The sequence below is a fragment of the Nipponia nippon genome, unplaced genomic scaffold (genome assembly GCF_047370975.1).
Source record: "Nipponia nippon isolate SJK-2023a ecotype South Korea unplaced genomic scaffold, ASM4737097v1 scaffold_2, whole genome shotgun sequence".
NCBI classification, from domain to species: Eukaryota; Metazoa; Chordata; class Aves; order Pelecaniformes; family Threskiornithidae; genus Nipponia; species Nipponia nippon.
The window spans coordinates 50,233,164-50,258,620 of record NW_028262336.1 but is presented as its reverse complement, the minus strand read 5'-3'; the positions used below and the strand labels follow the sequence as shown (position 1 = coordinate 50,258,620).

At 41.0% G+C, this 25,457-nt stretch overlaps 1 protein-coding gene across 6 annotated transcripts in view; it reads left to right on the top strand.

Annotated features, from left to right (window-relative positions):
- FRMPD4 (FERM and PDZ domain containing 4) overlaps positions 1 to 25,457 on the top strand; it is a 311,782-nt gene that overhangs the window by 168,074 nt on the left and 118,251 nt on the right. For 5 of the 6 annotated variants that reach the window (XM_087758609.1, XM_087758611.1, XM_087758606.1 and 2 more), the window contains exon 2: positions 22,871 to 22,987. In XM_087758609.1, the coding sequence (XP_087614735.1) occupies positions 22,871 to 22,987 (117 nt within the window). Of the gene's footprint in view, positions 1 to 489; positions 582 to 22,870; positions 22,988 to 25,457 lie in introns of those variants that run through there. The other variant, XM_087758610.1, reaches the window with a different exon arrangement.

Below are 25,457 nucleotides of genomic sequence, written 5' to 3'. Positions count from 1 at the left end.
TCTTTTTCTTGTTCTGGAGTTTAACTGGCTTTCAATTCTGTTTTCCGTTCAGTTTGTTCAGAGGACAAGCCCTGAATTATGGTATTTCCTAGCCCTCTGCCCTGTCCCTCACAGCACCTAGTCCCGCAGTCCTCTTGTGGGAACAATAAAGAGAGATTTCTTATGGAACGAGCTCTGGTAATGCGTGTATCCGCGTGTATGAGCACACTTTCACGTGTTTGGGGGAGGCAGGGGAAGAAGGAGGTGGTAAAGTGAACTGGAGTCGCCATTTCTCCCAGTCGAGGACTGAAGGACACTGCTAATTTATCTCTAAAAGGCTGTTTAGAATTTCTGAAATAACATTTTATCCCTTCTAGATGATGAAGAACACCCTGATGAACTCATCCACAGATGACTCAGGACCTGGAATAATTTGATAGAGTCTGATTTGAGAAGGAAGCTCCTGCAGTTTAATTCCCTGTTAGAGAGGAAGCAGTGTTTGTAGCCATCTCCATCTTACCTGGAACAGCTCTGGCTCCTCTGTGAAGGGGAGCGCTTCTCAGAGAAGGCTGTAGCTTGGAGGACGGATGCTGAATTGGTTTGTGAGTAATAAGGTTCATTCAAGAGAGGGAATCACAAATTGTGGAGGCAGTTGTGGAAGCTGGTGAGGGACTCATGCTGGTGACAGGGGTGTGGCATGTGAGGGAATTGGGAGCAGAGCAGCAGAAAAGGATGATGGACAGTGTCCGTAGGAAGCTCCCCAAGCAAGGAGAGCCCGGTGAAACAAATGTGTGCCTGGCTCTGGCTGTGTGAGGAGTCAGTAGAAGAGGAGATCAAGAGTCAAATATGGTTAGTGTGGCAGGAAGGAAGAGATCAGTTTAAATAAAACCAACTAAGAAAATTATCAAAGAAGCCAAGATTGCCGTTGGAAAAATCTTCATAAAGCATATAGCAGAGCAAGACTGTGCCTGCAGGCCTGTGCTTGTATTTAGTGGAAGTGTTTAGCTTCAGTGCCTTGGGCGGTGTTAGGGGAAGAGGTGCGTCTTGGAACTGGTGTGCCTTTTCCCTGCTTGTCCCCCTTTGCCGCAGCCCTCGAGGGAAGGGACTGCGCTTACCCGCAGAGGGAGGGGTGGCACAGAGACGGCCCTTGCTCCCTGGCTCGCTGCTTCTGCTCGCTGCTTTGCAGCTCTCAAAGCCAGCTGCAGCAAGGGGGGAAGGAGCACTGAGCTTGCTGGTTCTTCAGAGTTCGTGGTAGTCAAGCTACAGGGTCAAACAGGGAGAAGGAAGGTGGGCGAGGGATCCAAGAAATATATTCAATGATCATCGTGTTAAGCGTCTGTGCAACTGCAAATTGTTTTGTGCACTGAGCGAGTAACGAAAGACATAGAGGTGTGGCAAGGGAAATTTGGTGTCAGATGAAGGTTGCATTGTTTGAATGGAGAAAGACGCCGTTTTATGACTCCGTGTGCAACAAAGCCCATGAGGTAAATATGCCACTAAATGGAGAAGCGCTTTCCTCCTCAACAGACAGTAAATATTAATGAAGATACAGGTGGCACGCTCAGAGGCGCGCACACAGAGAAAAAAATATAAAAGGAAGTAGAGCAGTTATAAAAAGCGAACCCTGGAAGAGTGTGATGGCTGCCTTCCCGGAGGTTTTTGGCGGGGGGAAGGTGGAGGAAAATGCAACAGCAGCAACAACAAAAGAAAATCACAACAGGGTTTTATAAACCCCTGAAGAACTGGGAGACGAGACTGAAGGGAAGTGAGCAGCATCCTCTTTTTAACAGATAAAAGGGAATGTGCGGTAACAAGCAATATGGAGGTTTGATCTCTTTGCTGGTGACATTTTTGTGATTGATTTAGGGCAGTCCCTATGCGGAGGCTGTAACAGGCTGTGCTAGGTCTAACTACGACATCTTACGGCTGCTCTGGGGAAGCAGGCCCCGAGGGCTGGCAGCAGGGGAACAGCTTTTGCTGTGGTAAAGACAGCTCAAAACTTATTCATGGGGCTCAGGGCTGGATGTCAAGGACAACAAAACATTTCAGTTCAGCAGCTGCCCCATGCTTAAGGACAAATGCCTAACCAACAAGTCCTTAACAGAGGATGGTGACCCAGAGACCAGAGCTGGGTAGGAGGCATTTTAGTTTAAACGCAACGCTGCCAAATGCAAACTCAGGTTTGGCTTTTGTATGGAGGAAAGTTCAGGTCACTTAAGTGAAGCTCTTGCCCTTTCAGAGCAAGGCTGAAGCTGCCCACTGATGCCCCACACCGCTTCCTTCCCGCTCTTGGCTGGGGCTCAGCCCATGGCTCTTGTCACCTCACAGGGCTCGTGGCAGGGGAGGAGGCTTTTGCTCAGCCTGTTGATGGAGGAGCGGAGAGATTGGGAGGACCATCGTGATTTGCTTTCCCTGGAGGCAGGCTGTTGGGAGTCAGACTTTCTCGTCACTGCATCAGAAGGATGCATCTGAAGGAAGGCTGTTGCCAGCTGTGCCATGTTTCATGGCAGGTGGTGGTCAGGGTGCAGAGAAATGGCAGCAGAGAAACTGAGCAGCTCTGCAGCCATTCAAAACCATCAGCAAAAAGCGTGCTCTGAGGATTGAGTTACTTCTTAAAGGCATGATTGCAAATGTCACCTGTTTCAGAAGGGTGGTGCTTTGTGTCACCAGGGCTCTTTGAATCACCGTTGCCTCTTGATGTGGCAGTGGGATGCAGGAGTAACACAACTTGTTGCTAAACAAGGCCTAGCTACAAAATGATGTTGTTCCTAAATGAAGGACTCTCACGTCACTTACATTTTAGCTATTTAATTGTACTCTCATTTCAAATAGTATCTTTTAAAAATCCTTTGGCGTTACCCGTGAGATTGGCTGGCAAAAGATATAAAAAAGCATGTCTGAATCTGGGAGATAAATTAATCTAGATGACAAATTTTGAGATCTAGATTTTAAACTGTATCTGGGGGAGGATCACATCAAGTTTCCACTGTCCCGTAGTGTAAGAGCTGATCTGCTTTACTCTTTGAATCTGTTGTGTGTAGTTCATCCAGAAAGAAGAAGCTTACAAGTCTCTGGCTTGGCATCTGAAAAAAAATCAAGGTGTTGCTTTGAATAGGAACCGAAGGGAGCAGCTGCAAGAAGTCTGCAGCAGGGGAATGAAGGAGAGTCCGTGGAGATTTACAGAAGAAGTAGGCATACAGTTTCTTTAAAAAGTTATGCTTTAAAGGATAGGATACAGAAAAAGTCACAACTGAAGAGGGGCGTAACACCAGCAAAGACTCTTTGGCAGCGAAGTACTCAGTTACACAGTGGCTTAATGTGTGTGTTGGAAGAAGTGGAGCCTTGAGCAACATATGCTAAAAAGAAGAGATTGTGCAGATTTATTAATGTGACTTATTTCTCTTTCATTTTGATTCTGTCTATGTATTTTTTCCATTGCTGGGTAAGCAATGCAGTATTCGGACTTTCTGATGCCTTTCTACTATATACTTGAAAATTTTTTATGCCCTCTGCTAAAATTGTTGCTAGACCCCTTGCAGCTTTTAAGAAAAGAAGCAACACATTTCACTTTCTGTCCCTTGGTAAACAAGAATTGGAAAGATTTTTTTTTTTTTTTTTAAAGTTTGTGATTTGGGGTCGTAGAAGTAGATTCTTTAAAATGTCGTTAAAAATAAATACAGAAGGTCAATTAAAAGTTTGTCAGATCTCCCATTAATAGGACTAGTTTAAAAATCATTATGCACGTCCTCTTCCGCCATGGTATTTCATAGTTAAAAATTTTCCTCCTCTGCTTTGAGTCCTGGACACTTCTTTTTATATCAGAATGGAAGTTGTCATAAAAAAGCAAGATGCTAGGAAGCTTAATTAAAAGACATAATCATGAAACTTGTAATAAAATCAGAGGTCCTAGCTCTAAAATACTGAAATCGGGAAGAAGAATGCCAGTAGTGAAAAGCTACAAACATTTGGGTGAACCGAAGCGTGGTGGGAAAGCAAAGTACTTTGCAAGATGTGTATTTGCAATATTTCGCTCTTGCATTGTATGTGTGTGTATATGTATTTGCATATCTCCCTTTTCTCCTTTTTACATGCAACTACATATGCTTATTCATCAGTTGGTCCTAAGATATTTAAAGAATTTAAAAAGATTGTGCAAACTTAGTATTTGTCAGAAAAAGGGGATAAATAAATCATGTTTACATATTTTGGCAGGAGTATAATCTCATACAGTGTCCTGTAAACTTGTAGGCATCGAAATGTTCCTATTAATGCCACAGTAGATCACAAAGACCAGTTTGAAAACCATTGTGCTCTGCCTACTTGGATTTCAAATGTGCCTACGTGTCTGCCTGCCCTGACAGAGCTGATGACAGGGAAAAATTGTCTGCTGGTGACTTTTAAGAAAACAACTTTGTTTTCTGAACTCTCTCTTAAATATTTACTTTTAGGGAGGGAAAAGAAAAAAAAGTATATCTTCACAGATATATGTCTGTTTACCTGTTTAGGAATGAACATCCTTTTTATACATAAGGTAAATCAACTTCATGGCTTCAGGACTCTGAATCAACTATGTTTAACCCAGCAGCAGAATTAATGCTGTTGCAATTCAACTTGACACACTCTAAATATTTACCATCCAAACCATCCTGTATTGTTTCTTTGTGCTGTCAGTTCCGCGGAGCTAATGTTACGCTGTGTGAGATGCTAATGTGGACGGCAACATTTCTGGGCATGTGCTGCACTCCGTTGCCTGCTGTCTCAGCACATACTTGTCACGAGCTTCAGAAACCTTCCTGCTGGGGAAAATGAGAGGACCAGTTGTGCCGTGGAGTTCAGCAGCTCGACTGAGTTAGGTAGTAGGGTTTGTCATCGATCATACTCCAGGGGTAAAAACCTGACCCCTTTGAAGTCAGCAGTAAAACTTCCACCACCTTAGATGGTGGAATTTCCCTGTATCTTCAATAATAGTGTTGTGAAGCTGTAGTTATTATGTGTAAGTGCTGTCCTCCAAAGCGCATTTTTAAAAACAGTATACTGTCATTTGAGAACAGAATATAATCCTCTTATTTAAATTATAAATGAGAATAACAATTTTAATATTAAAAAGCTAGGCATGTCTAAATTTATTCTGTTGGTGGGGTTAGTGATAAATTGAAGATTTAAATGTGTTAAGGTATGACCTTTAAAATAAAACTAAATAATTCAGCAATAGTGTATTTTTTGACATACTAATTTATTTTCTCAGTCTCAAGTCACTTAGACTTAGCAACAGGTTTATAAAACCTGGACCTAGGTAATTTTAAACTTAGATTTATCTTTCTAAATCATTGCAAGCAGGTTTTTAAGGATATTGAAGCATCTAAAGGTTCAGGTGGGCTTCAACAGGAATATAAAAAATGCCACAGTGAATTAACTGCTGTTACCAGGCACTTTTTTGCCTGTTTTATAAATAACTAGGCCCTTATGAACACATGTAACGTTTCTGAATGTCTTTACAGTAAGTAAGCTGTCAGGTTCTGGCTCTGTGCTTCAGAAAATGGGTGGAAGAATTAATACATTGAAGAAATGAAAATAGCTCCGTGAAGTATAATAGAGTTGTGGGTGGTAAAAACAGCCTGCTGACCTGATGCTTGGGCTAACGCTTGCCAGAAAAGGCAGTTTTTCGTGAAACAGCAGTGCCTAGTACCCGTCCCAGGCAGGCTCTGGCATCCTCCTGGCCTGCCCCATGGGGTATGGGACTCCTGCGACTGGCTGGGTGGCCAAAAACCTGGGGGCTGGCTACTGCGGGGGTCCAGTAGTGCATTCCTGCTGCTGAAGCAGCATGGAGCTCAGGGTCTGCCAGGTCACTTGGCGTCAGTCTTGCTGCCAGCCAAGACTTCAGGCTAGTAGAATAGGTTTACTTTGTTCTATCAAGGAGAGAATTAGAAATGGATTTGCAGCAATGGAGGCAGGAGTGCAAAAAAGATAAAAACTAACACCCGTTTGACTCTCGAATCAAGCTTGGTAAGGGTTTTCTCGGTTCCTTCTGTCTATAGTCACTGTCTCGAGTAAGATATATTTGTGCAAGAAAATAATGAGAGGGTGGCAAGGATAATCTGTAATCTATAAGCTTCTGTAAAAGAGGAGATTAAGTAATTTAAGAACCACACCTGGGGGAGAAGCTGGTTTGAAATGATAATGACTTCCTCCCCAAGTTTTGCTGCTGCCCACTGTAAGGAACTTTGAGGGCTCAAGCCAATCTGGGTCTGACCACCAGTGGCCATTCTTAAGGTCATTTTTCCTTCTTCCCTGGCTGAAATGGGCTCCTGCAGCCTCCTACGGGCACCCCAAGCTTCCTCTAGCCTGGCATGGGCTGTCTCTTCTTGTGGCCCTTCTTCTGCCAGGGCTTCACCCTTTGCTCTGTGGCACTGGGCAGCAGCAGAAGAGCAGTTTTGTTTACTCCCACTTCCCAAAGCTTCCTGGTTTTTGTATTCACTGTATTTCTTAATTTGTACATTCTCCTCCCCTTTCTGTTCTTTGGTTGTTTTGTTTGTTTGTTTTTGTCCCCCTTCTTCTTTCTCCTTCTTGCAACTCAGGAACGTGACACGTTGTTTTGTTTTGCAAATCACATATTCTCAATGAATAATCTTTAAACCTATAGCTCACTAGTTTCGGAATATCTTTTGTGCTGAGGACATCTCATGAAAGCCAGACATGATACAGCTGATGGTGAGGCTGGGACCAGTTGGATTGAACAGTGTCCCTGGCATACTCTGTTGTTGTGAGGGGACCCAGTTTACAGACTGTGTTATGAAGCTATTGGGAGACAACGCAACAGAAGCTGAGACAATGCGAGTATCACCTGTTAAATGGCTTGAACCTACGTGTGTGGCGCTCTTTTAACAGCAAAAAAGAAATACAGTGAAGGGTAGAGCTGGCTAGTTGACTCCAAGCTTCGCAACAGCAGTTTCTGCACTGAAAACACTGAGGTTTATCTCAGAATTGCACTGGCTATTAAACTTTAGTGTTTCTCTGTGCTCTTGCTCACATTTTCCTCTATTGATACTGTGCCTAATTTCATTCCTGTTAGCAGTGCAATTATTAGCAAGCTCTAGGAACTGCAAATGTAGAGAATACATCATTTCAAAGAGCTGAATTGCATCTTAGTATGTGTACAGGTGCACTCCTCGGTTGGAACATGCAGCTACAAGCTGCAACCAGATTCATCTTTATCATTGTAGGAAAACCTCCAGAAGCCCTACAACCTTGTGTCAGAGAACAGTATTAAACCTGTGTAAGTCCTAGAGTCCCTCTAATTTTCTGACTGCAGGGAAACTTTCATTTTCTGCTGCAAGTTCTTTAGGAAGCTGCTTGTCAGTGGCTATAAGTAGGTTAGCTGGACCCGTTGTACTTCTGCCTGTATCCTTTTCCTTAGCTATCACTTGCAGATAGCTGAGAGAGTTTTTCTGTTACTTTCTAGTAGCTGTCACAGTGGCGATGTGGTTGCAGCTTGCCAGGATGTACGCAAGCATATACACCCGTACTCCTACCACGGTGTATAACCAAGGACTGATGTAAATTGGAGGAGGAAAGATTTAGATTATGGGGATTTTTGTCTTGTTTCATTTTTGAGAACCTGTTATTACAAGAAATTTATGAGTCCATTTACCCAGATACATAACTAGCTGGCTTAATATAAGATATTATGGATTTAGATGGCTGGAGCCTTAGTATTCCAAGGCTTTTTTATGCAACAAGATCTCACACTTGCATTTTCTCTTCTGGTTCTAAAAGTACGGTCTACCTTCAGAGTGCTTTTCAGGTAAAGAAAAAAGTGCATTTTACATTACAGGTTTTTGTTTCACAGATTTTATCTTTAAAAATCACTGGGTTAGGAAATACTGATATGAAAAGAACAAGGATATAAGCCAAAGAACAGCAAAGAATAGAATAAGCAAATTTATCTCTTTGTCTTTTGTTTATGATTAGTAGAGTAATAGAGTTCAAGTGTATAAGATTAACTCCAGGCAACTTAGTTTGCAGTGTAATACCTGTTTATCACATTGGTATATGTGAGATAAATATGCTGAAATGCTTTGAGTGGGAGGTTGGACTAGGTGACCTCCTGACGTCCCTTCCAAACGGAGTTGTCCTGTGATTCTGTGAGACATGCAAGTTGCTAGCCTGCTGATGGAGCGTGAGCACTGCTGCTTTAGTGTTCAGCAAGAGCTTTTGCTGTCGATTGTGTAAGATGAAAATGGGCAGTGGGCCCATTCATTTTGGGCAGCTGGTATTAGAAATGACATTCAAGTTAAACTCTAAGCCTTGCCGCTAATCTTAAAGGCAAACAAAAGGAAATGGCGCAGCCATGTGAATTCACTTAAAAATACACCTTTTTGTTTCTCTTTTGTAAAGCTTTTACCGTTGCTTTAACAGCTTTGTTTCTGCGGTCCCATGCATAGCTGCTTTGGATGCTCTGCTGCTGTACACGACTGGGTAATCACAAAATCAAAACAACATGGTGGAATGGATAGAGATGGGAGAGAAAGAGTAACCTGGAGATTGCAGTGAGGAATGCAGTGTGTAAAAGAGCAAAAATGATGATTAGAGATGAAAAGAGCAAAATGATGATTAGAGATGAAATCTGCTTCCTCTTCAGTGGAATAACAATGAAATACTCTTCATTTTCTTACTTTGTTTTGGCTGCCAGAGTTGTCTCCTGTATCCAAGGGCTGGCAGGACAAAGGAGGGAAGGAAAAAGTAAAGCATATGTTGCCATGTACTGGAGTTACTTAAATCTTTGATTGCTGGCTCATCAGGGCATGGTTAAATACTGCTTGGCTACCCCTGGTAGCCTAGGAGTAAAAGCTTTGGCAAAAGTCTGTTTTTTCTGAGCCTCTGGGATCTAGAGGGTACAAAAATGTGTTTTAACCCATATTGGAAGGCAAATAATGAATTGTCAATTCTAATACCTTCAACTTTCACATTATTTATTGAAGAAAATGTAACATTTTATATAAACTGCAGGCTAATATCATAAAGAGGCAGAAAAGTTCCAATTTTCAATATGGCTTTGCAATCATAAAATGCTATAGTCCAGAAAAGTAGCTGTATATATAGATAATTATTAAAATGTCTCCAGCATTTCTGTTCCGGCTACAGACTATTTTATGGTATATTATGGTAAAATGCTTTAAAAAATTTAATGGGAAGTGATAAAATATTTGAATTTTATCTTTTCTAAGTTGCACAGTCCCTCTATTGTGAACCCACAGTAACTTTAAAAGCTGCCTTTTCTGATTCTTGTCCAGAACAGTATTCTTCCTGAGAGCTGAAAAGTATAAATTGCTGATAAGCCAAAAAAATCTGAATATTTGGATTGATAAAGAACCTAAAAGCAGATTTTATTTCAAAGTTGACAATCTTAGGGAATGTCAGACTGATGTGATGCCTGATGTCCTGGTTCTGTAGCAACTTCGTTGTCAAATTACATCCTGTGGAATGGGAACGAGAACCAGTTTGACATCGCACCGTGTAGTTTGTCTGCTGAGAAAAAGAGAGGTCAGGTAATGATAGAAGGGGCATCGGCAGGAGCTTAGGAGAAGACCGTTAATTCTGTATTCTGCTGAGGTTTTTCAGACACAAATTTGAAACTAAAAAAATCAGTGATGATTGTTCCTGGCTACAGTGTATTGTAAACCATAAATACTAGGAAAAAGTGATTCAAAGATGATGGAGAAGGTTAGTGTTACTGGTGCTCGTTGTGGTGGTATTCTTGGGCAGATGGTGTTCTTGTCAAATGTTAAAGCTTGCCCTGTTTTTTGTTTTCCTTTTTTCACGACCAGTTGTAACCAAGAATTTTTTTCCTTTGCCTCCTGTCTTTCCTTTGCAACTTTTCCCTTTTGTAGCTTCTTGCATGGAAATCAGTGATTTCCTTGGAATTTCAGGAAACTAGAGCTTCTATTGGCATGTGTGTTCCCCAGTGGAGAAAGCAGGAAAAAAAGATTTTGAAAATCATTCCTGAGCTTATGTCTAGATCAAATAGCATGGAAACCAGGTCTGTCACTTATGGATGGATATTTTACCCAGCTGGTTCTAAGCTCCCCTGTGGTATGGCCTGGGATGTGTTAAAGGGACTAGTGATCTGAGATCACATCTCTTCAGTTTTGAACTGTATCTGCACAGCTTCAGTTCAAATGTTCAGTAAGTTACATGACTTAGTTTTTAAGGCATCTTTTTTTCTTGCATTCTGTTGATACGCATAGTTAAGTGTTGCACATGGCTCTAAAGTATCTAAGTCCTTAAATTACATTTGAAACATGACATTTTGGCTCAGTTTTGTTGGCTCACACTTTGTGGAGTCATTAAGGCTAAGGAAGAAAGTTTAAAAAAAATATAGTAATTGCTGTTTCTCATTTGTTAAGGTTTTACATGTGCCTTGGTTCATGACGTAATTCTGCAAAGTGTTGGTGGCTTCCTAAGAATGCAACTGCTTCAAATTTGCTTGGTTTCATAAGTAGATTTATGTTCCGGGTGCTTTAAGTAACTCGTATCTGGACGAAGGCGTCTTACCACTGGTGAAAACTTCTGACTATTACGCAAAATGCCCTTTACTTACATTATTTCTCAGTAGGTTACTATATAAACCATAATTTCCTTAATGGAAAAATACAAAGGAGCTCAAAAGAAAAGAAAAGAAGAAAAAAACCTCTCCAACCTTCTAGCATGATAGCAGTAGAAACACAAGCTTCTCTGCAGATGTTTTAAGAATGTAAACAGACAGCTTTATGTGGTTCTTTTCTGAAGTTTTTTGTACCTTTTCTCTGTGTGTGAAGTATAGAGAAGTACATGGTACAGTTAGTCTTTTAATAGGGGGATGAATATTTGTTCATATATTCCCATTTTGAGAAATTTGGTTTAAAGCCAAGTGGAATATTGAGACTTTTTTCATCTAGAAAGCAGAACAAAAAACCTTGAACTACAATTACGTGCTTATATACGGTATTTCAAATAGAGTTAAATCTAGCAGGCTGGTTACTTTGGTATTGAGATATCTGATGAATGGACTTGTTAAAGGCTGATTCCTATGTTGGTTGATTTATTCCTTATTGTTCCCTTGTGAAAAGATTTGTAGAATTTTTCTAACTAATGATTTTAAGGGTTTATGGAAAACAAGCTAAGCCAATGATCAGTGTCTACATCTCATTTCAAGGTCATCAAATTTGTCTTGTAAGGAGAAGACTCTTGGGCTTTCGGAGCTGCTTCTGGAATCACTGGGCAGTGATGCTTCTTATTATTTAGTAATTTCTGGGTAGGGAAAATAATTTCAATAACTTTTTTTTCCCCCTCCAAAATTAAGAGGATAGTTTTAATTTAATTTCATTTACAAAATAGAATCATAGAACCATAGAATTGTTAAGGTTGGAAAAGACCCTTAAGATCATCGAGTCCCACTGTTAACCTATCACTGCCAAGTCCACCACTAAACCATGTCCTCAAGCACCACGTCTACCTGTCTTTTAAATACCTCCAGGGATGGGGACTCAATCACTTTGCTGGGCAGCCTGTTCCAGTGCCTGACTACCCTTTCAGTGAAGAAGTGTTTCCTAACGTCCAACCTAAACCTTCCCTGGTGCAGTTTGAGGCCGTTTCCTCTCGTCCTATCGCTTGTTACTAGGGAGAAGAGACTGACCCCCACCTCGCTACAGCCTCCTTTCAGGTAGTTGTAGAGAGCAATAAGGTCTCCCCTCAGCCTCCTCTTCTCCAGGCTAAACAACCCCAGCTCCCTCAGCTGCTCCTCATGAGACTTGTGCTCTAGACCCTTCACCAACTTCATTGCCCTCCTCTGGATACTCTCCAGCACCTCGATGTCCTTCTTGTAGTGAGGGGCCCAAAACTGAACACAGTAATCGAAGTGTGGCCTCACCAGTGCCGAGTACGGGGCACAATCGCTTCCCTGCTCCTGCTGGCCACACTATTTCTGATACAGGCCAGGATGCCATTGGCGCTCTTGGCCACCTGGGCACACTGCTGGCTCATGTTCAGGCAGCTGTCAACCAACACCCCCAGGTCCTTTTCTGCCAGGCAGCTCTCCAGCCACTCTTCCCCAAGCCTGTAGCGTTGCATGGGGCTGTTGTGACCGAAGTGCAGGACCCGGCACTTAGCCTTGTTGAGTCTCATGCAGTTGGCCCCGGCCCAACGATCCAGCCTGTCCAGGTCTTTCTGTAGGGCCTTCCTACTCTCCAGCAGATCGACACTTCCACCCAACTTGGTGTCATCTGCAAACTTAGAGGGTGCACTCGATCCCCTCATCCAGATCATCAATGAAGATATTGAACAGGACCGGCCCCAACACTGAGCCCTGGGGAACACCACTCGTGACTGGCCGCCAACTGGATTTGACTCCATTCAGGAGTCAAATAGATTTAAGATAGTCTGCTATTATTTAAATTTTTTAACCATTTCTTTTTATTTCCCAAGAAATGAAAAGGGAGAAGAGGAGAATTCTTCATAGTTGAAATCTGAAGAACTAGGAAATATATGAGGGTGTTTTCCCTCTTCTCTCTTCTTTGCAGTACTCTCTTCTTAATTAAGATTCAGTCAGATTTTTTTGTTCTACTATTTTGTTGATGGAGTTCATCTTGAGACCTAGTAAGAGTTGCTACCAAAATCAAGCAGTAGGAGTTTAGGCTTTAATTCAGAATTAGAAAAGCAATTTTGTTTCCTTTTTGGCAATTTGGTCCTTTTTCATGGCATTCTTCTGATGCAACTTCATTCTCTACAGACAAAATGTCACCTTACAGCAAGAGCACGCCGTGAAGAATTTTCAAGTGTCCACAGGCCTGAAATGTGTGTGACATCTTTATAGAAATAGGAACCTCCCATAGAAATAACCTCCCAAGAAGTCCTTGAAAATTTTCTGAGCTGCTTTTTCTGGTGTATGATTATACAAAATTTGTCAGCTCACAGCAGGCAAGTTGTATTCATATTAGGCTTCTGAAAACATAGAAAATTTGCTGTGTATAAAAATGAGATTCCCTTTTGCTTTCCCAAATGCAGTGTGCACAGCCAAATTTTAATGAATACATACACCTCAAATTTTCATGGCATAAACCGAATAGCTATATAATAGGTAGTAAGAAAGTATACGATGTATTGTTACTTTTATCTAAAATATAATTAAACATTGCATTTCCAGAGTTCTACTCTATGCTACCATAAACTCTCATTATTAGTAACAACGCATTTAGTGAGCTAGACAGCATCTGTATTGCGCGACTTAGGGGACTTTTTTTCCATAGGGCAGAAATGGCAAAACTCCTGTTCTATTCACTGAAACGTAACAGTGAATCATGGCTGCACTTTACTGGAAAACTGTTAAGAGGACAAATATTCAGTGAGAGTGGAGGTAACAACACTTCAAAGCAAAAAAACCCCTCATAGAAATCTTATGTAGAGTAAAATTCAGTGTCTGATAATAGTTGTCATTTTGTCGGAGATAAATGCTTAAGATTGCATTGTATGAAAAATGAGTTTGGTGTCTGCTGTAGGGGAATGCTAACTGTGATATGGTAAGGTTTTCCAACATATACTAGTTTGAGAGAAAACAAACCCATTTTAAAAAGGTTTTCCAGAAAATTCAGGAAGAAATACCAATAATCCATTCACTAAATGAGAAAGAGTCAAATATCCTTCATATACTTTTTTTTTGTTGGTTTGGTTGGTTTTTTTTGTTCCTGAAATACTGACTAAACCTGAGAAAGCCTAAGGTCAAAAGCCCCATTAAAACAGAAAAAAAGCCATCTTCCAAACATCAGTTTTTAGAGACTTCTACTTTCTAGCGCACATCAGCATGAATCTAAAGCACCATAGACAACAGAAAGTCAAAGAGCCTTTTACAGGCATCCAAGTCCCAGCCATTATGTGCTGCTTTGGGTACTTTCTTGCTTTTGCAATACAAGATTCTGAAGGGGAAAGTAATTCCTTCAGGACTTTGGATCTCTAATGGGGTCAGTGTGCTTTAAATGAAAAATCCTGGCAGTCTAAAAGGAAATATAATGGAGACTTTTTTTTTTTTTTCTATGTAATGGGGGCACATCTTTAATAATAACGGAAGTATGACATAGAGGGAGAAGATGACAGGGAAATGGAAGATGTGACCTGTATCAGATATTAAAAAAAAATCACAAAATCAACGAACCAAACAAAAACAGAACAAAACAAGCAACAGACATGAAAGTGTGTTTACTGGACAGCAGTGACTATAGGGTATCAGAACACAAGAACATTTTTTGCAAAAAGGAAAAACTCAGCTGCTGCTGTGGCTTCAGATAAAAGAAAGGAAGCATCTCAGGACAGGCAGGGTGCCTCAGAGAATGACGAGACCTTGTCCCTTTTCCAGGGCACATGGAGGTGGTTAGCGCCTGGAACAAACCAGCGTTGCCTCTGCCTCACATGGTTTGTTTCATCCCTCGTCCCAATGTGCACTCTGTACTTTCGTTACCTTGTGTCATAAGATTTTTAGTTCTGGCACCATAGTGGACAACTGTAGCTCTTTGAGGAGCCACCGCTCAATACTTTGGAGCTGTCTACCTCTACCTAGCTGAAGGCAAAACCATGTGCTGTAGGTGGTACTTCACTGCACTGTTTGTGTACTTGCATCTTTGGCTGCAGGAAGTGGAGCAGAGGGAGGAAAGCAAAAGAACAATTGTGGAATGTTCATGGTGAAAAATGGTCTATGTTCAGACCATTAGCACAAAGCTTGTGAGGAAGTGACATTATGTTATTGTAATTTTGGATTAAGAGGAATCATATAGCCACTTGTGTAATGGGTACGGTGTAGATTTTGAACAACAGCAGTTTTGTTCTCCGTCGCTCTGCCCTGCCTGTGACTCAGACGGGAGTCTGGAATTGATGCTGAAGTGATGGGAGCCCATGAGGGGACTTCTCTGGTCATGTGGAATTGCCCCTTTTCCCCCCACAAAGTGGTGGGCAGCTGCCGTGCTATTTCCGGGCTTGTCTGGCAGGGGAGCAGTAGCAGGGTCTTTTTTGTGGCTGCCAAGAGATCGCTGGTGAAAGGGATCCCTTACTTTTCTGATCCAGCTACATGGCCATGGGCCCTCATTATCTCATGATTGGCAGCATTAGCAATGACTGGTGGAGGAGGAATTCATTTGAGTGCCTCCTATTCTCATCTTAGGCATAGGCTGTCATTTAGAAATCTCAGTTTTAGGCACTGAGGAGATGGAAGCTAATGTAATCTGTGTAAAAAAAAAAAATAGGCTGACAGTATTTTCTAGAAATGCATCTCCCCTACTCTGTTGTAAACTGGCATAGAGGAGTTCAGTATGAAGTTTTGAGTTGTAGGTTTTTTGTTTTTTTCTGCTCCACTGAAGGATTTAAAGATTGAGTGGAGCCTTTATCATCATTGTTGGTTTGGAGTAAGAATGAGTGGTACTTTCTCAATTACTCAGAATTTCGCAGCATCTGTGGTGGAAGATGGGAAGGGTCGGGGTGGAAAGTGCAGAGTTATTTGCTCCATCGGAGTTTGCGGAGTAGTTACTGCCTAGGTCCTCTTGCTAAGAAAGGGACACTTAGAGCTGGAGACTGTTTCTGAACAACTGGCCCAAGGCAGCCTGGCTTTAGTTGTAGTCCTTACTAGAAAAATAGATAAAACTAAGAGAAAGTACTAATTAAGACCAGATTGAAAGGGGGTGCGGGGTGGGTGAGCGGTGGGTGTCTTTATTTTCTGCATAGCATTTGTGTTTATCTGATGATGTGTGATCCAGGGAGAAAATTCAGGACAAGCCTGAAAGGTATTGCAACGTTATTCTACCTTTGCCCAGAATATGGCTGTGTGTTGCAAGATTAATGAGACGGACAGGTGTCAGAGGGCAAAAATATTTTTCTAGCACTTAGTTCTTAAGGTTAAATAAGAAAAACAATTTTGGACAGTGATTTTACCTTTAATATTTGTCTTAATTACAAACTTGAAACTCCAGGCTCCCTTGTGGGGTGATATTCCTCAGGTTTCTTTTGACTGAAACAGTTTGTAGGAGTTCAAAAATAATACATGCTTATATGAGAACTGAAACCCCCTTGCTTTCTCCTCTGGCAAAAGACTTGAAAGCATGCAGGTTGTAGAATATGAAGGGTGTCTGACTCTGTGGGTATCTGAAGACATTAGGGTTCCCTCTTGGACTTACGTGATTTAGTAATAGGAAGCCCAGTATGATAATTTTTTTTTTTTTTTTTTTAGCACAGCAGAGTGCGTCTGGGGCAGTTCATTTTCTTCTCTTGTATTTCTGATAGAACTACTTCTGTGGGGGTTTATAGGACTTGTCTGTGCAGAAACAGCAAGCTTTTCAGTGTCCTTGATCTTGGATCCAGAAATTATTGTCCATCACATCTGTCCTATTGTACAGTGCCCCTCAGGAGAGTTTCAATAGCAGGGTATGATGATTGATCTTGATAGTGTAGCTACAAAGTCTTTAAAACTTTCATTTTCTCATTTTTTTCAAGTTAAAATGGTAGGATGGAGGTACGCTTAGTGTGGTAGTCTTCTGGGACAGGAGTGGGTGAGAACTGGATTGAGAAAGCAGGTTTCTATTCCTGAGGCAGTGGAAGATTAAATATCATAGAGAGACCATTATTGAACTCCGCTTGTGTTGCAAGCGTGTCTCTTACTCCCAGGTAGACATGCCCTGCAGATACTTTAGGTGTGGTGTTTTTACTTTTCAAAACTAATAATACAAAGTGTTGTGCTTCTGGTGTTCCTCTCGGTATCTCCTAGGGATCATTGTGGCTAGACTTACCTCCTGGGGGGTGCTGTGGAGCCCCGCTCCCTTCGTAATCAACTTCTGGGAGTGTAATGTGGCTTTTGTTCAGGATGTCTTCCTTTTATGAAGGTTGGAGAGGGACTGACTTCAGTATTGGCATGTGGGAGGCAGAGAACTGGAAGTACTATGAGAATAACCAAGATATTAAATGAGATTATTCCAAAATACTAAATAGCCAAGTGGTAAACACAGCATTATACTGTGAATCTTCATAGTACAACTTCTGTAACTTTAGTCATGCACTGCAGCTACAGCTGTGTTGTTCAAGAGATTGTTTTAAAAGAAGATTAGAATATAATCCTACTATTTTAATCCAGCAGAGGAAATCCAAGGTAGATGCTTAAAAAGTTACTAATAACTAAAGAGGAAACATGCATAGAATATTAACATTTCAAATTATTTATATTTAGGAAAATTATACATACTCCACATACAGAGATTTTACACAATTATGAAGATTTCTATCAGAAACTCTATGGATGATTTCAGCCTTTGCTAGAGTCTGTGAGCTAACAGATACTCATTAATAAAAGCAACACTTGGGAGACAATAAGGCCACAGGATAAAGAAAGATAAGTATTTTTTTCAGCTGTGTGTTGGAGGGGGGTTTCCAAAGGGAGCCTCTTTATTTGGGACTATTTTGAAGTTATGCACCAACTTGAAAAGTTGGTAGGTGATCTTAGAGATCAGATCACTGAAGCAAACAGTAACCAATTGATAGATTGTATCTTCCCCAAAATTCTAAAACTCTTGAGATTAAAAAAAGCTCATTTGGTAAATATAGTGTAAAGTTTCTCACTTAAAACTACTGGTACCAGGATCTTGGAAGGTGTTTGCACTTGGTTTGGTGCTGCTCTTTGGTGTTTTGGAAGGAGCTACAGAATGGGGAATAAATAATAAGATGACAAGAATTGGCAGTTTTATTACATTATACAGGAATTTAAAGATAAGGGCTCGCCATTTGTTGCAAAGGGTTCTTCTGAGGGTGATGTAGAATTCACCTCCAGATTCCTATGCTTGAAATTCAAATTTTGGTGTCTACATGGAGTGAGATGTCAAAGCTTCAAATTAGAGTCATTGGAGAGCTAGTGAATACAGGTGGAAAGCTTGCGAATTCAGATGTCTACTTTAGACTAGAGCTGAATCTCTAGCTCTTCACTGAGACCCTAAATGCCAGAGATGGTCTTCAACTCCTTCAGATACCTTCTTCTGGATTTCTACCAAAGAGGCAACCTGACACTATAAGGACTTATCAATCCAGGCCTATGAAGATCATTTTGCAAGGATAGCGGTCTCCCTGAGGTTGCAGAGAGTGGGAATGAAGTTCACTATGACCAAGGCTAACCAGGTGTCTGCCTTCTTCAAATCATTATTAAAAAAAAAAAAAAAATATTTCAAGGTTGCTACTACCTTTAATTGCTGTTTTAAATTTGTCAGCAGAGTGCAAGTTGGGATTCTTGGGCAAGGGAGTGAAGACTACTCCAGTGATAAAGCAGACCTCCTAACTCTTTGTCCAACTTCATTCCTAAGGAAACAAGGATTTTTGTATCCCTTGTCCATGGAGAAGGGTAGATGTAAACATGATGTCTATCTTTGGGGTTGATAGGCACCCTAATTCTATATACTGAGTGTTATGCCACAGTAGGCACTGAATATTCTAAATAAAGTTGGGGCATTCCATTTTAGTCGAGCACTTTCTGTCTTGTCTTTGCCTGAGGACTACCTGAAGCAGGCATTTTTTGTTCTGCCCTTCGTTTTTCCTGCCATGTGGCCATCTGTGAGGCCATGGAATAGGCAGAGATGAGTCTGGATAAACTAGCCACTAGTTTTGAGGTGATCCAGTTTACTTGCGTTGGCACAAGAGCAACTGTAAAGTGAAGTAGGACTGTCTGATGCTGGGAGGGTGGGAATGTTGCTTTTGTGTCAGTGCCAGTTTATGCTGTTTTAAAATTGCAGCCCAAGAGCTTCATTTCCACCAGTTCAGGGAAGCACTACATTTATAACAAAATTTACATGCTTGGGCTATAGAAGTGATACAATTAAAGAGTCTACCAAGATTTCTATAGCAAAGACCTATTGAGAGGAATCTTCAGTTGCTGGTTAAAAAAAAATAATTTTGGGGCAATATTACATGCTTATTGTCTGAATCTGTAGATGCCATTTTATTTTTTTATTGAATTTTCCAGAAAATTTAAACATTTGATTTTTCAATGTTGGAACAAATGAATAGTGTTGCTTTCTGCTTTCAGCATTAACACTATCTAAACTGCTCTGGACATTAGGCTCTAATAGTATGCTTTAAAAATTCAAACTCTTCTAGTTTTGATCTTTGAAAAAGAGGTGGCATACTATTACAGACTTTCACTTCTTGTTTGTACCATGGTTTATGCTGAGTATCTTCTCCATACCATTTAATTTGCATACTGCTGATGTCGAGTACAGGAGACTTCACATATGAACTCATGTTTCAGTCATGCCTCAAGCACAGGGCAGAAATAAGGCTAACCTCAAGTTGGTCACTGTGGTGCAGCTCTTACATTCTCAGTCAGAAGGTCCCTCCTTAGGGCCCGTTGGTTCCTTGCACACCGCTGCAGTGATTAAATGAACTGATCATTCAATATGAAGCAGTTCAGAGGGATCAGATTTTCTACTTCTGCAGCAAGAATGTCAAAAGCAGGTTGATGGGATATCGTAGCTAATGCTGCCTTGTTTTCAGACCTCTGCTGGCATGATGCTGGCCTAGGCTTTCACAGTGAAGTTTGCCACCTACGAGCTGTGCTGCAACAGGCACTTCAGCACCAGGTCTGATTGCTGTGAGCAAGCAGGGGCGGCAACGGGGAGCAAGCAGCGAGTTACAGCGGTGCCAGTGCTTTCTCTGCAGGCAGGCTTGCTGAGTTAGAAGGCACATTTTCTTTATCTTTCTGGTCTTTGGAAGTGTGCAGGTCTTCCAGAAACCTAGGCAGTCTTGGTGTACTCCTTCTCCTTTGCCTGTGAGGGGAGGACGTGGCAAATGGTGATCAGTGAGCTGAGCAATTTATCCAAGATCACCTGCAGGGAGGTAGGATTTGGACCGGGATCTCCCATGGCCTGATTATCTTCCTCACCACTGAGGTATCCTCTTGACTTAAAGCCTGCCAAGATGGCTTTGTCCTTCCCCCAGGTGAAATGCCTGACCTGCTTATGGTTTCCTCCAGAGACTTTGATATTCCTTCTGGCATTTATCTCGTCTTTGCCATCTTTTGTCCCTTGTAGTGGCCATTGAACAGAATCCTTGCAAAGTGGAATAATATTCAACAAGTGGATGGAGGTGTATAAAAAGAAATATTTCAGTTTATTCTCCTATTTTTTCAGACTATACAGGCAGCTGGGAGTCACTAGTGCTACTCACCTTTGAGTGTAAAAACCTTGCTTTGTTGTTATGACATGAGTGTTTGTTATTGAATCGTGCAATGATTATAGGAGACATTCTGTGAGTATTTGTTTTTCCTGTGTGTGGAGCCACCTGGTTGAATTTGCACACATCTAATATAGGTGTATACAGTGTCTCAAGTGCTAATTTCTCTCCCACTGATTATAAGAAAGTCTGGAGGACTAGATGTATCTATAGTTAAGTAGGACAGTTATTACCCGTCATATTTGATAGGTTCTGACACCATTGATGTTTTAAGGGCTCAAAGAAAGCTTTCAAGGGAATTAAATTTGCCTTAAAATCCACTAATGTTATAATCCATACAAAGATGAGCCCTTAGTGTTTGAATGCGGAGAGTAATAGTATTGATCATCATGACTGCCCTGTGCTCCTGTCTGATAACAGAAGTTTGATGTGCTTTACATGGGAATTTAAATGTCACTGTACCCATTTTACAGATGGAGAAACTATAGCACAGAGGTTGTGAAACACATCTAATTAAAGTGAAAAGTGTTAAATGCACGAGTATCCCTTTATAGTCTAGATAAAATAGGTTACTTTCTACTTTATTTAGTTAACTGCAGTGTTTAGGATCCCAAATACTCTAAAGTGTAGCTTGAAGTCTATAGATGTAGTTAAGCCATCGTTCTTAGATTGTAGGATGGCTCCCATCTAAAGGAGGGGACCACTCTTCTCCCTCTGTCAAGCATATGGAGAAACAGGAATGCTTAAGTTCAACTTTACATGAAACCGCGTAAGAGAGTGTTGAAAGTATTTGTGTTTTTTTCTCAGATGCCTGGTTTTTAATTCATGCCTTTGATCGGGAATGGGTTAGTTGCATTTATCTGGGGTAATGTAGCATATCTGACATTTATGTGTTTCATTAGCCATGAGTAACTGTAACTTTAATAAAATTTCTAGCATATTCAACTATTAGACTTAAGCCCTGTCTTATGGCAAATACCAGTGTTTGAATATGCTAACAGAAATGTTTTTCTACTCCTTGAAGATAGAGTACTTAATGTAATTGGTAAATCAGATGATATCTAGCACTCCATTGTAATGCTCTACTTTACATGTAAATTATAGTTTGAAGCACCGTATCTTTTCTCAGTAGTGATTAATCCTTGAAATAAAGGGGGAGGGGGAAGTAGCTAGTTTGTTTTTAATGATGCATTCCCCCTTTGGGAAAGATTAACTATGTACAACTTTGTTGAGTTTAACAATTTGCAATGAATTGTTGAGTTGCCCGTGGAGACCAATTCTGCTCCTTCAGAACAGTCTTCGCCAGGTTACGTTGCGCTCTTTTTCTTTAAAGGAAATAAGTTCTTACATCTCTATTTAAGGCAAGAGGTAGTAAGTTCCTTGCTAGCATTTGAACTTAAATAACTAGCAAGTAAAACTAAGCTGTAATATGTCTGATGGGTGGAGAAAAGGCAGGGAAGGAAAAGGCAACTAATTCAAAACATGCTCTTATTTTGTGTGGTTTTGGTTTGCAGGTCTAAATTTCAGACTGTATTCAGTGTTGTGTGCTGATTCACCTTTGCCTGTCTGTGATGCACTCTCAGATGGTCTTTAGCATCTTTGGTTGCCCTGCGTCCTTTTCCTGCTCTCTGTTTTTTTCAGATTGTACATAGATATTAATGACTTGATGAATTTTGCTGAGAGACCTGTTTGTTGCCTTCTGTACCTCTAAGTCCCACAGCAGAAAGTGGGAATGTGCAGTAACATCTAGCTTAATTCCTGCAACTGAGGGGTAAAACATCAGTGCAGAAGTTGGGGTTTCCTATGGGAAACTATGGGGGATTCTTGCTAGCCATACCTTTTTTGTGTATGCAGTCAGTAGGTGGCATCTCGCAAAATGTTTCAGATCTAGTGGGGAAATACTGTCAGTTGGGAGTGCTGCTGAATCTCCCTTAGTTAGGTGAGCTGTGTAAGCTACTCCTTTATTTAAGATGGTATGACTTGGCCCTTGCTCAGAAGTGGGAATACTAGCACAGAGTGCTCGAGCAGTGATATGTAACAGTGTGTGTGCTCAGAGATACTGCAGCCTTTTAAAAGTTATTTGAAGGAAGAGCTTAATGGATAACGATCACGTGCAACACCTGCATATTGAACCAATTTAGCATCTGTATACAGAAGCGTTACAGTCTTCCTTTGTTCCGACATATGAAACAAAACATGGTTTGCTACCAATGAGAGTGGGTGTTGAGGTTCCTTCTTGTGCCAGGTAGTGCACCGTGTGTGTGATGCGCAGCCATGTGGTGGGTTTTTTGGTTCGTTGGGTTTTTTTTGGCTAAAACTGTACTGAGAACTGGCATTTGACCAGGGGATGGAGATGAATGAAAATGCTCTCTGTTGTACTGAAAACTATTGAAAATGAGTATTGTGGGTGTGGGAGTGATTCACCTGCCAAAGGCTTGGGCTCAAGGAGCATTAGAAGTGACAGTGTATCTTTCCACTTACTGGGAAAATATTACAAATGTAAGTAGGGCTGCTAACCTGTTTTTGTTTGCCTGGCTTTTGGTTGCAAATTTCACAACTTTGAAAGTATTCAGGTGCCAAGTGAATGTGAAATAAGTAAATTAGAAGAATAAATACAACAGACAAATAACTAAATAACTTCCCCCCCTTTCTCTTTCTCCCCCCCACTCCAAAATTGCAGCCACAGGAACAAGTCTTCAGGCTGGCCTCACCCTTCGGGGACCTGGAGCTTGAACCAGGGGACACCTTATGGATGGGAGATGACGGCAAACAGAGATGGAAGAGACTACTTCATCAAGTAAGTGGGCAGTGTGAGCTTTGCAGTCTGTAGGACAGTGCTGCAGCACTGCTCTTACCTGTATCTCCTTGGAATCCTAATTCCTGCTTCAGCTCTACACGGTTAATGTTCAACTGTTTTGATGTATTGCACAGAGATAGCTCTGACTGTACTTTACTGTGCCTTGTGATCACCTTGTGCTTGGTGACTTCATTTACCCAAGAAAACGCTGATAAGGGCCTGTAATTCGTTGAGGAATTACAGCAAATGTCATTACAAAAAAATAAAAATTAAAATGCCATGTTTAAAGAATGAGGCAAAAGGTCAGTTCTGACTGGGACTAACAATTCTCCATCTCTGCCATGTCAGCTCTTTTAGTTTGTCTAATATATTCATTATATTGCTAATGAGAAAGCATATATTTTCATCCTGTATAGTTAATATCTTAATTCTTAGATTTCCCGTAGTCCTTTAGCTCTGAATGTAAAGGTTTGCAAAATAAATGTCAATGTGGATGATGTGATCGTAAACAAAATTGGCTTTTCTTTTCCCAGTGAAAACCATGCATAATTATTCTTTAAAATCACTTAAGAGGCTTGGATAAAATACAGTTTGCTGTTCTAGCAAATGTACTCTTATATGGTTTTGCAACTTCTTTGCTAAAAAGGGGTGATGGTGATGAGTTAGCAGAACCATTGCTTGATTTTGCAGCATTAGTTGCTTTAGCTTACATTCTATTTTAAGGCTAACATTTTGATTCTGCTCATGTGAAGAGTTGGTAGTTTTTTAATTAGTATTTAATTTTAATGTTTATTAGTCTGATTAGAAAGTCGTAGATGTTTTAAAAAGTCTTAGATGAGAATTACAATTCTTTAACACAGAGTAAAAGGATTAGACTTATTTTAAATTGGTCATTGAAAGTCCTTGATTCACTCAAGATCCTTCATCTGCAAAACCAGAGTTGTACAGCGGAAGAATGAGGATCCCTGTTACTCTGCTTTCTCTTCCTCCCCCCTTTGCCCAGGGTGTGTGCCTTGGCTTCCTAGGAGGCGTTTGCTTTTGGAGCCCAAGCAAGATTTTTAAGAGTGTGGTGTCCTGCAGGCTTTCAAGATTTAGAGTGATTTCAGACCTGCCCAAATTGGAGCAAGTTGTCTGGGTTAATGAGGGCTCAAAAGCTGACTTTGAAATGTCATTTTCTTCCTTGAACAAGCATTTGTCATGCTTTGCATGTCTGTAAGAGACCGGGTGCAGCGCTGGACAGTGTGAAGCTGAATGCCAGGCACAATGTAACTTTATTAGCATAGGTTTTCTGCCTGAACTAATTAGGCTTGTCAAGAAGTATAGGTGAGCCTTGAAAGTACTGCGCAGATGTGACTCTGCTGCTTCTCTTACTCTAGTTCGTGAAGGGACCTGCACACCTTGGGTGTCCATTTTTTCTGCAGACTGTCGGTATGTGCTCCTCTGCGTGACTGAGATTCATGTGAACAATTAATATCCTACTTCTGAGGACAGGCACCGCATTTGATTCCTCCTCTTTTTCTCACTGGTCACATAATGGGATGCTGCACTTGTTGTGTAGCTATAAACAACTGCAGCTTGCAGAATGCGGTGCATTAGTACTCATTAATTTTGCAATTTGGGAACGTTTTCTAACTCTCAGTAGCTAATGATTATTTTGTTTATTTTTTGAATTGCCTTTTAGTACCTTAAAGTGCCATATCCTTCTCTTAAATGCAGAAAACTGCATCTAGGAACAAAAACCTATAATAGGCAGTGCCAAATTATGCCTTAAGTAATGTCAGGCTTGTGGTGGTGTTGTTTTGTTTTTTTCCCATGCTCTTATAAGGTGCTTGCTCTCTGTTCTCTTTGGGGCCCTGGTCTTTCTTCCATTTTTCTCCGCATGTGGATAACAGACTGTGGGGAAAAAAAAAAAAAAAAAATGCTTTAATGGGTGGAGGGAATGAGACCTCCGAGGAAGCTGGTCTGCAAAAGCCTTTGATATTTTGTGTCAGACTTTCTTACCCACTGATATTTCTGAGCAGTCTTAGGTGCCGGTTGAACAATGCCATGTATGCACACTTTGCACGAGTTATAGTACATATTCTCGTATCAAATGTTTTAAAGCAACAGCATTGACTGTAACACATGCACCAGCCATGTCTCCAGAGTAGTAATGAATCTTACGTGAAATGACAGTCCCCTGGGGCGCATTAAAAGCCAGTAACTTCAGAAATGGAACGAAACCAAGAAGCCATTTGGAACCGTGTATTGCTGTACCAAATCACCAGCTATCCACCGTTACTCGTGAATGTCAGCCCGGTCAGCTACTATGATGGGACTGGGTAGTTACGTGACATATATCTTCATTTTAGAAGAATGACCAAAGACTGAATACACCTAGTGACTTTGCAGCGATTCTTCTGTGGAGGTATATAGTACCTGTCCTTACAATGCCTGTTATTTGTCCAAGGAGAAGCCCTCTCTGGCTTTC